Below are 13,494 nucleotides of genomic sequence, written 5' to 3' on the forward strand. Positions count from 1 at the left end.
AAAAATGGAGAGACGGGATCAAGCTGAGAGGTGTTAAGAAGGGATGTGGTTTGGCCTTGGGAACTGGGGGAAGCGGGGCGTCGAGGGTGGCGCTGCACTTCTGGGTCGCGTAGGCGGGCGAGTGTTCTGGGACCAGGCACAGGAGGCTCACGAGGCAGAGCCAGAGAACGGGGAGGGCAGCCAGGGGCTCTGGGGTTGGGGACACAGCCAGCGTTGGTTTGAGAAGAAAGCAAGGTTATGATAGCAAGTGTGCCTGAGAGAGCCAACAAAATAAAAACCAAGCAGTGTCGTCCCTTTGAGTGATTCAAGGACCCTCCGTGGTCTTAGTGAGATTGTTCACAGGCAGTTAGGGAGTGAATGGGGTGAAGAGGCAGAGGGCATGCGGCAGGTGAGAATGTGAAATGACTAACCAGGCAGTGGCGCAGTGGATAGAGCGTCAGACTGGGACACGGAGGACCCAGGTTCGAGACCCTGAGATCGCCAGCTTGAGCCCAAGGTTGCTGGCTTGAGCAAGGGGTCACTTGATCTGCTGTAGTTCCACCCCCACCCCCACCCCTGGTCAAGGCATATATGAGAAAGCAATCAATGAACAACTAAGGTGACACAACAAAGAATTGATGCTTCTCATCACTCTCCCTTCTTGTCTGTCTGTCCCTATCTGTCCCTCCCTCTTTCTGTCTCTGTCATGAAAAAAAATAAAGAATATGAAACTGGCCCAGGGAGGACGTTTGTTTTCAGGGTAAGGCGTCTGAAGGTGCTCAGAGCTGGTGGTGGAAGACAGGACACAGAAGGAGGCGTAGACACAAAGGGCGCCTGCGTTCGCTGGTTGCTCACTGTGCAGGCTCTGCCGGAACCCTGGGGTGTAGGTACTGTCGGTGCTCTTACTGCAGAGGTGAGGACATGAAGTGACTTGTTCAGGGTCGTATAGCTACTGAGTGACTTTGACAAGCTATTGGGCAGCCTTGGGCTTGAACCCAGGAGCCGCACTCCAGAATCATGCCTTTCTTCGCTGTCCCCGCGCCAGGGAAGGGGCGGACAGAACCTGGGGTGTCCTGGCTCCGACCTGAATCTCCTGTCGGTTACAACAGGGCAGAGAGAAAGGCTCCATGTGGATGCTGGAGTAGTTGGCGGTTTGGAGGCAGGAAGCAGGAACTCCTGTCGGCTGGTTCCATTTTCTTGATCAGATGCTGTTTGCCTCCTTTGTTTCCTTTTCTTGGCATTCATGCTCACAAACAGCACGTCAGGATATAACAAAGCAAAATTCCACCAGCAGCCTCGTTCTCCACAGCAATCCTTTTTATTTTGGTTTCACACTTCTATCCTTGTATGCAGGCATGCACAGATTTGTGTATTTCTTTTTTTTTTTTTTTTTTTAGCGAGAGAGAAATAGACAGAAAAGGAGAGAGATGAGAAGCATGAACTCATAGTTGCAGCACTTTAGTTGTTCATTGATTGCTTTCTCATATGTGCCCAGATGGGCACGGGGAGCTCCAGCCGAGCCAGTGACCCCTTGCTCAAGTCAGTGACCTTGGGCGCATGCCAGCGACCTTTGGGCTTAAGCCAGCAACCATGGCGTCACGTCTATGATCCCACGCTCAAGCTGGGGACCCCAGGGTTTCAAACCCGGGTCCTCGGCGTCCCAAGCCGATGCTGTATCCACTGTGCCACCACCTGGTTAGGCAGATTTCCATATTTCTAACCATCACAGAGACACCAGTCATATTCTGCTTTACTCACCTCGTGCTAGATGAGACCCAGTTCCCAAGGCCCTCCTACAAGGTCTTCACAATTGTTGCTGTTCGTGGCTTCATAACCCAGGGAGGGGCGAAAGTAGGTGTCCAGTTGTTTGTATGAAAAATAACAGTATTTAATAAATAATAACCCAAGAATAAACTCTTGTGTTCCACGGACTGGACTTCTAGCCGTAAACCTCCCTTGGCACCTCCCTGTAGCCCAGTGGTCCCCAACCCCCGGGCCGCGGACCGGTACCGGTCCCTGGGCCATTTGGTACCGGTCCACAGAGAAAGAATAAATAACTTACATTATTTTTGTTTTATTTATATTTAAGTCTGAACGATGTTTTATTTTTTTTAAATGACTAGATTCCCTCTGTTACATCCGTCTAAGACTCACTCTTGACGCTTGTCTTGTAAGTTCGACAATTATATTTAAAAATACCACAGTTTTTACGCCGGTCGCATAATTTTATTTTGTGCATTTATCCGTCCCACCCTAAAGGCCGGTCCGTGAAAATATTTTCTGACATTAAACCAGTCCGTGGCCCAATAAAGGTTGGAGACCACTGGTGTAGCCCATGGCTGTACTGAAGTCTTATTTTTGGAAAGCCATCTTGATTACTGTTAATGGAGGCTTTGCAGGTTGTTTCTGTTAAGTGTTATCAATAATGCTCAGATGGATGGATCTCTTTGGGGACAATTTTTATTCTCTGGAAGCTACATTTAAAAAAAAAAAAAAAAACATTCTTTCAGATTATCTCTTTAGGATGAGTTCTCACGTTTATTGATGAAAGGATATAATCATGTTCCTGATTCTTGGCTCTGGTCCTCAGACCGATTTCCGGAAAGGCTCCTGTCTTGCACGTTGAACTTGCCACGTCTCAGGGTACAGGTCTCCCTGACCCTGCTGACGCTGGATTCTTCCTCCTCCTTCAGTTCTGTGCTAAGTGCATGTCTGTGACAGGGCCCCTTTGTTCTGTCTTCATTTGCGTTTTTGACGGCTTCCGAAGCTGAATGAGTTAGTTTCCAGCATTGAAATGAACCAGCTCCAGTGCTTCTTTGTGAGACGTGACTGTTTGGGTTATCTGCCTAGTTATCGGGCGGGGTTTTGATTTGGAGGAGCTCCCCGTGAGTTCAGATAAAACCCCCGCTGTGTGAAACTGCCTACGGGGAGCGGTCCCTGTCAATCTCTCTCCCGCTCCCCTTGGTTTTTGTCCCCTCTGTGGAGAAGTCTTAAACTTTTATATCCTCTTATCTGTCACTCTTAGTTTGTCATTTTCTGACATAACTTCAAACCTTGGAAAGTTGTCATCCCCTCCAGCCATCAGATTAATAGTTAATTCTGTTTTTTCTGCTGGATTTTCTGATTTAATTTTTTTTTTTTACATCAACTAATCTACATGGAGTTCATTTGCTGTAAATTTAAAAAAAAAATTTTTTTTTTAGCAAGAGAAAGAGAGAGAGATGAAAAGCATCAACCTGTAGTTATGTCACTTTAGTTGTTCATTGATTGCTTCTCGTGCGTGCCTTGATCAGGGGCCTCAAGCCAAGCCGGTGACCCCTTGCTAAAGCCAGCGACCTTTGGGCTCAAGCCAGAAACCATGGAATGATGTCAATGGTCCCACACTCAAGCTGGTGAGCCTGTTCTCCAGCCGGATGAGCCCGCACTCAAACTGGTGACCTCGGGGTTTTGAACCTGGGACCTCAGGGTCCCAGGTCAATGCTCTGTCTCCTGTGCCACCACTGGCCAGGCCATTTGCTATCAATTTTGAGATATTTTCCCCCCAGATTGTTGAAGAGCTGTTCTGAAAGGCTTATTCGATGATCCCTGCCTTGGCCATTGTTTGAAGGACCATCTTTGGTGGTAGAGCTAACTCTCCTGGTCCAATCCGTGGTATTGCTCCTGTGCAGTGGCAGGGTTTTGTTTTGACTGTTGTCCCTTCCACGTCCCCAGGCGAGGGCTGCATCGCCCTGCGGCTAGAGGCCACGGAAACCCAGCTTCCCATCCACACGCCTCTCACCCACCACGGAGAGATGATGGGTCACTTCCGGGGGGAGATCAAGCTGCAGACCTCCCAGGGCAAGAAGAGGGAGAAGCTGTACGGTGAGCGGGCATGACTCCCTCGCCCCCCGCCCTCCTCAGCACTGCGGGCTTAGAGACAGGAGCGAGGTGCTGGTTAGCAAAGCTGTTCAGCACCTTCTCTGAGAGCCGGGGGTCATTGTCCGTGTTTGGTTGGTGGGGAAATCGAGGCACAGGGAGGTTAAGTGACTGGCTGAAGGTTATGTACCGAGTAAGTAGCCAGCCCAAGGGGGAAGTGCAGCTTCCCCCAGGGCTAAGCTGGGATCTGTGGACGTGATGGGGTCCTGCCTCCCGTGCGCAGTGAGACAGTGGACCATCCGGTGCCCGCTGCTCCCGGAGGGCACCAGGCCATCCATGCTGCTGCCTCCCACGGATGTGCCCCCCCTTCCGCTCTGGGAGAGCTCCTCTCTTTAGCAGAACCGTGGTTGGCATGAAGGGCCTTGGCACCTACCTCTGCGACCACACGGCAGAGTCAGAAGTGAAGACAGGGTCCCAGCTGCCCTTTAGGCCCGAGAGGAGGTTGGCTCTGGTCTGGGAAGCTCTGGTGGAGACAGCTTGTTCCGTTTGTTTATTTGGATCTGCCAAGGATGATTTGCCTGTTTGGTCCCTTGCCAACACCAACCAGTTGGAAATGTCCCGTGACATGACCCCTCTGGGTCACACGTGCTGATTCTCTTCCGTCTGGGGCTCTGGCAGGCATAACTCGTCCATCAGGGAAGCCATGGGGGCTCAGAACCTTGCTCAGCCTGCCTCCCCGGGCGGCCAGTGTTCCCTGTCCAACCCCGCATGTCAGTGGACACCTCTGCTGGGCCCTCACACGCTCTCTCCCGGCCTCTCCCTGCAGACTTTGTGAAGACGGAGCGGGACGAGTCCAGCGGGCCCAAGTCTCTGAAGAGCTTTGCCAGCCACGACCCCATGAAGCAGTGGGAACCCGCCAGCAGGTAGAGCAGGGGTTTCCGGGGCTTCACGGCAGGGGAGCTGGCCTTGCAGACCCAGGACGCAGGGGCGGGGCAGGGGAGCGCAGAGAAACCGAGGACCAGAGGGACAGAAAGCTCGGCCCGGACAGTCCTCTCCTGCCTCTGGCTCCGAGGCTCCTGGCCACAAGCCTGCAGCTCCTGGGGGTTAGTGTGTGATGGTGACAAGGCCTCGGAGATGCCTCTGAGTGGGAAACTTCAGTCTGTTTGACAAACATGGGTTGAGCGCCAACTCTGTGACAGGTTCTAGCGAAACCAAGGCGGATCAGGTGCCGTCCCTGACTTAGGGACTGATGCCCCGTCCAGGAAAAGGCACCTGCAGAGATGGTTGTCTTGTCTCCTGTGGCCCGAGGACATCAGCGGTCTTGGCTCCGTGGCCAGCCAAACCCGTCCTATTGCCAGGGGCAACTGTCCCTGGGGGGAAAGCAGGCAGGTTGCTCTTGACAGAGACTGGCCTGGCAATAACCTGGACGTTATAAGAATCCCCAATCACAGTCACCTCATCTCTGATGTGGTCTCCAGTCCCAGAAGGGAGCCAGCGAAGCCTGCCACGGTCACTGGGCTGGCTTACCTGCCGAGGGCGCAAAGCTGTGCCGTTAGCCGAGCGAAAATCCGAAAGCCACAGCAGAGCCCAGGGTGTTCTGCCCATGTTGGTCCCCACAGTGCCTGTCGGGCCATGCGGTCCTCGCCCATGCCCACCCCCCCACCCCCCACACCCCAGGGGACCTAGGAGCTCACATCGCTCATGTCTCCAGCCCGTCCCCTCGTCTCCGTCCAGCTTCTGAGGGTTGTAGCCGAGTGAGCTCGGGTATTCCCTTTCTTCTTCTCCCTCTGCTATCCCGTCAACAAAAGCGTCGTAGCCCTCACATGTCTGCTTGGCTCCAGGGTCGGAATCAGTGCAGGTCTACACGGCTCTCCCTTTCAACTGGTGTCAGAATGACTGTTTCCTAAGCAGGCGTTGACGGATGGTGGAGAGATAGGCTCAGGACCGGGCTGGCTGAGCATGTGGGAGCTGGGAGGGTTCGTTCGCACGACAGCACTGTCTTACCGAGGAGAACGACACTTCTGTCACCGAAGGGTCAGCACTGTGTTTGCAGCTCAGGTCACCCCACCCGGGTCTGGGCTGGCCCTGTCGGCCCCTCGGAAGCTTTAAGCTGGCTCCCCCATATTCGAGGCTCCCGCCTTGACCTGTGTGCCCTCATTTTCAGCTGCCCATGTGGCCGTTTCCATGTTCAAACCTCACACACCACCGTGCAAGCCGACAGGTGTGGGGTGGAACTCCCCATGTGCCCCCACCCCAGCCTGCCTTCCCCTCGTGGTCACTTGGCCCCTTGACAGCTTCTTCTCTTCTCCCCACTGGCTCACGGGCCCTCCGACGGTTCCCGGAACAGTTAGGCCCCTCTCGCCTCAGGGCCATCGCAGTTACTCTTACCGCAGTCTCCCACGCCTCCCTCCTTACCTGCCTCCCCAGGTAGTCGGGCCTTCCCTGCCCACCCGACGCCCAGTGCGTCCAACGCTCCTGCCAGGCCGTCTCTGCCTCCTCTGTGACTCTCAGCCGGGTGTCGGCGCTGTACAAACACTGTGTGTCCCACTCACTGAGCGTGTTTTGTGTGTCTTGGCCACCGGACCTGAGATCCACGAGAGCAGAGACTCTGGCTGCCTCCTTCACAACCTCGTTCCCTAGGCCTGGCCCAGGCTGTGCTCACGAGGCTCTCGAGGCTACTTTGTTGTGTGATTGAATGAATGAATGAAGGAATGAATCCACTGCCCAAAACGTGAAGGGGTTGTGGAGATCCCGAGGGGAAAGCACCATCCTCAGCCTGGGACTGACCAGAGGAGGCAAGGGAGACCTGACGTGTGACTCTGTGTGTCTCCCTCACAGGGTCCCTCCCTGCAGTGGCTCCAACATCACTGAAATCATCAACCCTAATTACATGGGGATGGGGTCCTTTGGGCACATGAAACAGTCCCTGTCCCCCGACCAGCAGCCCACAGCCTGGAGCTATGACCAGCCACTCAAGGACTGCTCCCTGGGACCTGGAAGGGGAGAGGGCCCTCCAACACCACCCTGCCAACCACCTATCTCACCCAAGAAGTTTTCATCCTCCACGGTGACCCGGGTCCCCTGCCCCAGGACGCAGGAGTCAAGGTGAGCGTCCACTTCAGCAAGACCTCTCCCTTCCCTGGGTTTCTGCTGCTGGGAAACTCAGCCCTCGAATGGAAGCTACCTGAGGTTGGGTGTGTGTTCACTCTGGTCACTGACTCATCCTCGGGGCCTGGAACAGAGTAGGCACTCGAGAAATACTTATAGAATCTTCAAGTCTTACCCTATTGGTGAAAACTTGATATATATATATTTCTTTATTAAAGATCTTATTTACTGATTTTACAGCAAGAAGAGGGGGGACAGGGAGTGAGAAGTTTCCATTCGTAGTTGCTTCCCTTTAGTGGTGGCTTGTTCTATGCACCTTGACCGGGCAAGCCCAGGGTTTCGAACCGGCAACCTCAGCATCACAGGCTGACGCTCTATCCACTGCGCCCCCGCAGGTCAGGCTAAACTTGATTTTTTAAGTAGAACTTTTTAAAGATACTGTCAAGGAGAATAAATACCCTCCTATAGAAAGTACATCTAGTGAAAAATTCATTTCTGTAACCAGTGACCCCTCAGGCAGCCTCCCACTCCCTGGAGGTCACTGAGAAACAGAGGTGGGGGTTTCCACATAGAAGTCCCTCTCCAACGCCAACTTCCCCTCTCTCTCCTCAGCCACGTGGCGCCTGTTCCCCTGTGCGGCTTCCCCGTCTCTCCTGTTAAGGGTGGTCAGAAAAAGGAGCAGCTGAGACCGGGAATGCCCAAGGAGGGAGGGGCTTTGGCCGGGAAACTTTGGGAAAGGCCAAGAGGTTACAGAAAGCTGACCGGTGTCTAGGACGGGCGCAGGCAGCAGGTGTCAGGAGGAAGGCGCCGGGGAGGAGCTCTGGCCAGGTCGCCAAAGCCACAGGCGCCTCTCACATGCCACCTCTCCTGTGTGCCATCCCTCACTCTTGCCACCGTAACCAAGTAAACCCATTCATAAGCATCAAGCTAGGGAGTCCTGCAAGCTTTGAGTAACCATGGGTGACAGATGGAAATGAGAAGGGCGGAGCCCAATGAACAATGATCCGTAGAGGTGCACAATGGCATCAGCCTCGTCTTTCCTTGGTGGCTGTCTCTCCTGTCGTTAATGACTTCAGGGGGCCCCCTCTCCCCTTCCCTGAGCTCCTAGGGTTCTCAGTGGGTGCTCCCCGTCACTTATGAGAAGCCAGGGAGGGAGGGATGTCAGACAGCATTCTCTCTCCTCTCGCTCCTTCCAGCCTTTTTGAGGAGGTTACAGTTGTATTCTTTAAAATTTTTCTGTAAAAACAAACAAACAAACAACTAAGCCCTGGCTGGTTGGCTCAGCGGTAGAGCGTCGGCCTGGCATGTGAAAGTCCTGGGTTCAATTCCCGGCCAGGGCACACAGGCGAAGCGCCCATCTGCTTCTCCACTCCCCCCCCCCCTTCCTCTCTGTCTCTCTCTTCCCCTCCTGCAGCCAAGGCTCCAATGGAGCAAAGTTGCCCCGGGCACTGAGGGCGGCTCCATGGCCTCTGCCTCAGGCGCTAGAATGGCTCTGGTTGCAACAGAGCAACACCTCAGAGGGGCAGAGCATCGCCCCCTGGTGGGCATGCCGGGTGGATCTCGGTCGGGCGCATGCAGGAATCTGTCTGACTGCCTCCCCACTTCTCCAGAAAAATATTTAAATAAATTATAAATGGATCGATGGATGGGATAGAGCACAGGAGAGGGCAGGAGGGTAAACAGGCCTGTCCCCAAGCTCAGCGGGCTGTCTCGGCAGCTCCAGCTTCAGAACGTGTTGATCATAGTTCTGAACTCTCGTCATCCCGTGAGAAACTCGGAGGAAGAAAAAACGGCTTCAGTTTCCTCCCCTTGAAAAACGAGGACAAAAGCCACCGGAACAGGGGTTGAGGTGCCTGGTTAGCAACGGTCATGTCTTTGGCAACCCAGGAAATGGCGCTGTGACCAATCACGTAGAATGACCCGGACCCGATCGAGGGAAGTGCTTTCGAGCTCCCAAAGTTGAACGTATCTTTAACAAGCTGAATACAGCACCCAGTTTGGAACTGGGCGGCGAGTGTGTTCCCTCCAGCGTCACGGGCGATGGCTTCAGAACGGGGACATCTGTGGACAAAGGGGCTACTCACGACTCGGCTCGGTGCTCACCAAGGGGGCGACTAGAGGCCTGACACCGGCAGCTGCCACCCCTGCCTGCAACCCCCTTCATGGCCCTCAACCCCCAGCTCAACCTCAGCAAAGGCCGTGGGAAAGGGGGTGCCACCGGCATCCTCCATGACATCCGCCATTGCGCCATGCCCAAGTAGGATGACCAGCCATCCCGCTTCGTCCAAAACTGTCCCCCTTTTTTTGCACTAAGAATCCCACATCTGGGAAACGTTTGAATCCTGGGCAAACCTGAATGGCTGGTCACCCTGCACCGAAGTCTGCGGTTAGAGAGACAGCTGTTCTCAGACCCTGCGCAGAACTTCGCTGCTTTGGGAAAGAACCAACTCCGAATCTAAGTGGAGTCCTTCTGCGATGGAAATGAACCCTGTTCCTCTGATGTCGGTTCATGTTTTCTGCCACCGTGGCCTCCTGTGGGAGTCGGCTTCCTGTTTCCTTTGGTCACGGAAATGAGACTTAAATTTTTTTCTTGGTCTTCCCAGTCTCTCCTGCCCCAGCCTAGCTTCCCTCCCTCTGAGAGTGCTGGCAGCCCCTCCCGAGAGACAGCATGAAGCACCTCCATCGCTGCTCCTATCCCAGGGGCATGAGCGTTGGGATCACCGAAAGGCTCGCGTCCAGGGCCCTGTTCCTGGCCCTGCCCCTAGTTCTCCGAGGCGAGCTCCTCCTCCGATCTCAGTCACCGTGAGCGGGCTGGCAGGTGTCAGACCTCACATTTCTTTTCTCCTTCTTGCCCCATCATTAGTAACTTCTTGTTGGGGCCGTTTGTATGTTCCCGCACCTTCCTTCCTGGGCTAGCTCATAGCGAAGGTCTTCAAGTGTCCAGACAGGGGTCCAGAGGATGGCCTGAGGTGGAGGGGTGGCTTCCCGGAATCATCCTTCAAGGCTCCAACATTCCTGGTCACACAGCTGCTTCCAGGTCGGTCCAAAGAGGCAGAAGCCAAAAACTGAGTCTGCGTGCTGCCCAGCCCCTGCCGGCATGTCCCGAGGCCAGCCTCAGCGCCACCCACGTCATCTTGCTGCACTGACACCGCGACACCTGGGCAAGGGTGACATCCGTCCCTGGAGCCCACGCCTTCCTCCCCAGGGTCCCCTCGCCGTGGCCGCTCAGCAGCTCCGAGTGGTGTTTTCAGCACGTCGTGCTCCGTCGTGGAGCGGTGTCACAGCCCGGACAGGCAGTGGGTTCCCAGAGACCCACAGTGTCTGCACGACAGCCTCCTTTGTGCAGAAAGCAGAACCCGGAAGACCCCCCTCCCCGGGGAGATGGCACTGTTGGCTGGAAAGTCTGTGTTCCCGTTCCTGGTTCTCATAATGTGATCAGCGGGAAGTCCCCGCGAGGAAGAGCCGTAAGAAAGCGGGGAAAGACAGAGGTGGCGCTCCCTCTCTGGGCCTGCGTCCGCAGCCTACTTTCTTCACGCTGGCATGTTTCCCCACCTCTCCGGGTCCCCTCTGATGTCCACCATGACCATCATTTTTCCCTTCCCACCCTAAGCGAGGCCATGAAGGAACCTGCAGTCACCAGGGGCTCTCCGCGGAGAGGATTGTGATCAGGAATGTCGGCCCCCTGAGCCCAGATTTTTGTCCCGCCCATGACAGAGTCCCATGCCTGAGGCACATAGTGGGTTCTTACACATCTGTTAAACCAAACCCTCTGACCTGGGACCCTCAGGTGGCTCAGGTGATGACGGAGGACATCTGGTCACCTGCAAGGCTTCCGTTTCTCTGAGGGTCAGAGCAGAATTTGCTTAGAGACAGAAGAGAGGCTGCGGAATTCTTTGGGGGGCAGGAAGGCAGGTCTGTTCACAGCGGTGAGGGGCAGGCTTCTCTGATGGGGACAGGGGGCTGGTTCTGACATTGGCGGTGCCATGTGTGCCCTCTCTTCCCTCCTCCTGCAAACTCTTCAGTGACGTCCCCTTGCTCACCAAGGCTCTGGTGTGCACAGTTTCTAGGGTGGAAAAGGTCCAAACGACAGCTGAGGTCACCTGTGTGGCATCATCGTATGAGTGATGCAGTCTTTCTCTTCCTTTCGTTCTTAATTTTGTTTTTAATGGGAGTAAAACTCGCATAAAGTAAATTAACCATTTGAAAGTGAACAATTCGGTGGATTTCAGTATTTCACCATGTTGTGCAACCACCGCCTCTAATTTCCAGACGTTTGTCACCCCCAAAGAAAAGCCCCTGGGCATCAAGCAGTCATTCCCCACTTCCCCCCACGTCTCCTCTTTCTCCTGCCACAGGCCCGGCAACGGGGGGAAGAACGCTCTGGAGCCTTTGGTCCAGGAGGACCCCAAGCTGGCCAAGCCCGAGATGTTTGAGAACCCACTGTACGGGTCTGTGAGTTCTTTCCCAAAGCTGGTTCCCAGGAAAGAGCAGGAATCTCCCAAAATGCTGAGGAAGGAACCCCCGCCCTGCCCGGACCCAGGATCCCTGTCACCCAGCATCCTGCTCTCCAAAGCCCAGGAGGCCGAGGGCAGCAAGGGGACGGGCAAGCCGGTACCCACGCCGGTACCCACGCCCTTCCTCAGCCCCACGCCCCGGCTCCGTTCCTTCACCTGCTCATCCCATGCCGAGGGCTGGCCAGCCGCCGGGGACAAGAGCCAGGGGAAGCCCAAGGCCCCTGCCGGCTCCCAAGTCCCCGTGCCAGCCAAGAGGCCCGTCAAGCCTTCCAGGTCGGAGCTGAGCCAGCAGGCCCCGCCCACCCTGGCACAGCGGCCGCCCCTGCCGGCCAAGAGCCCGGCCGTCCTGCACCTGCAGTACTCCAAGGGCCGCGACTACCGTGAGAACGCCGAGCTCCCCCACCACGGCAAGCACCGGCCGCCAGAGGACACGCCGCTCAACAGGGCTGCCATGCAGGTGCGCGGGGTGCATGTGGTGGTGCGTGTGTATGTGTGTGCGTGTGACACACCGCCGTGCCCTGGAGCGCGTGCACATGGGCTTGTGTATGCGTGTGTCCGTATGTGACACACCACCATGCCCAGGACCGCGCTCAGGTGCATGAGTGAGTGGGTGTGCGTGTGCACATGATACAGCCACCATGCCCAGGGGTTGTATGCGTGTGTGCTCAGGTGCACATGGCCTTGCATGCGTGCGTGTGAGTGTGAAGGTCCATTATACGACGACCCGGCCCAGGCGTGGGTTCCGATTAACAGTGGTTCTGGGAGCTGCTCCATTAAGAAGGGGTAGAGTCGACATTCGAACCCAGGCCCGTCTGTCTCTGCTCCGACAATGGAAGGGTTAAAGGAGGGACTGTGGATAAACTGAGCTCTCCCGTGTCAGGCCCGTAGGACTGAGGCTCCATAAATACCAAGAGCCCAGATATTTGCTTTTCATTATTGTCATCATTAGTATTAGCCTTTAAAAATTTCCCAGTATAGTGTCCTCTCCCTTTTGATGAAATAGATTTCTTTTTGAGCAGAGCTAATAGTGCTAAGAACAGACTGTGGAGCCAGACTGTCTTGGGTTTGAATCCCCGCTCTCCCACTTCATGACTCTAGGCCGTGAGCCTCAGTTTACTCATCTGTAAAAAGGGGGACTATAAAAAAGGGGGGGCTATTAGTGGAACCTGCCTCAAAGGCTTATAAGGAGGCTCAAATTGTATTATGTATTATTACTGTATGGTATAATTTATATCTAAGCTATATATTTATGTGCTAGAGAGTCTTATGCATACATGTAACATATATGCATAGATGTTAGAATATGTTTAAAGTACTTAGAACGTTACAAAGGGTTGGCTCTTCAGCACCCTGTTAAAGGAATCCTGACATGGCCCACCATGCTCAGGGACGGGGGATCTTTAGGTTAAATCTGGCCTGGCGAGAATACAGCGCTGACAGCCTTCTGTCTTTGGCCCACAGTGATGCCCCTGGGGACCTGCCAGCGAGACAGGAGCCCAGAGCAGCAGCACAAAGCCACTTGGACCCTCTCCTGGGACTTCCTGTTGGCCCCTCCTACCCAGCTTCCTATGCAGGGCTGCGTACTTCTCTGAGAAGTACGGTGTGGCCTGGCTTCTGTGTGGTCCGCAGGGTGTGCTGGCTTCGAAACTTGGGCCCGAGTGCGAAGGTTGGAAGGAAAAGCACACCCAACAGGCAACATGGAACTTGGACACGTGGGCCTTGGTACTGGACCTTGGTACTTGGGAATCGAGAGCCTTGTTCTGGTCACCGTTCTCAAGAAAAGAACGAAGGTGCCGATTTCCAGGTGGAACTACAATAATAATATTAATAATAATAATGGCTGCATGTATTGCGCACTCGCCACGTGCCGGGCACCTGCTGAGTACTTTACGGACATTATGAGTTGTGTCTTCAGTCAACCAGGACCATAATCCCAGACCCCCCAGGTCAAAACAGTACGTCCTGGGTGGTTTGGACAAAGCATTAAAAATCAAGGCCCATGCCCTCCTGGAGGCAGACAGGTCTTGGCTATAGGGAG

At 54.8% G+C, this 13,494-nt stretch overlaps 1 protein-coding gene across 2 annotated transcripts in view; it reads left to right on the top strand.

Annotated features, from left to right (window-relative positions):
• INPP5D (inositol polyphosphate-5-phosphatase D) overlaps positions 1 to 13,121 on the top strand; it is a 119,608-nt gene extending 106,487 nt beyond the window's left edge. For both annotated transcript variants that reach the window (XM_066346348.1, XM_066346349.1), the window contains 5 exons: positions 3,691 to 3,840; positions 4,661 to 4,757; positions 6,673 to 6,939; positions 11,298 to 11,913; positions 12,918 to 13,121. In XM_066346348.1, the coding sequence (XP_066202445.1) occupies positions 3,691 to 3,840; positions 4,661 to 4,757; positions 6,673 to 6,939; positions 11,298 to 11,913; positions 12,918 to 12,920 (1,133 nt within the window). In that variant the 3' untranslated portion in view covers positions 12,921 to 13,121. The remainder of the gene's footprint in view (positions 1 to 3,690; positions 3,841 to 4,660; positions 4,758 to 6,672; positions 6,940 to 11,297; positions 11,914 to 12,917) is intronic.
• The last annotated feature ends 373 nt before the right edge of the window (positions 13,122 to 13,494 follow it).

This window comes from Saccopteryx leptura, chromosome 7, assembly GCF_036850995.1.
Source record: "Saccopteryx leptura isolate mSacLep1 chromosome 7, mSacLep1_pri_phased_curated, whole genome shotgun sequence".
NCBI lineage: Eukaryota > Metazoa > Chordata > Mammalia > Chiroptera > Emballonuridae > Saccopteryx > Saccopteryx leptura.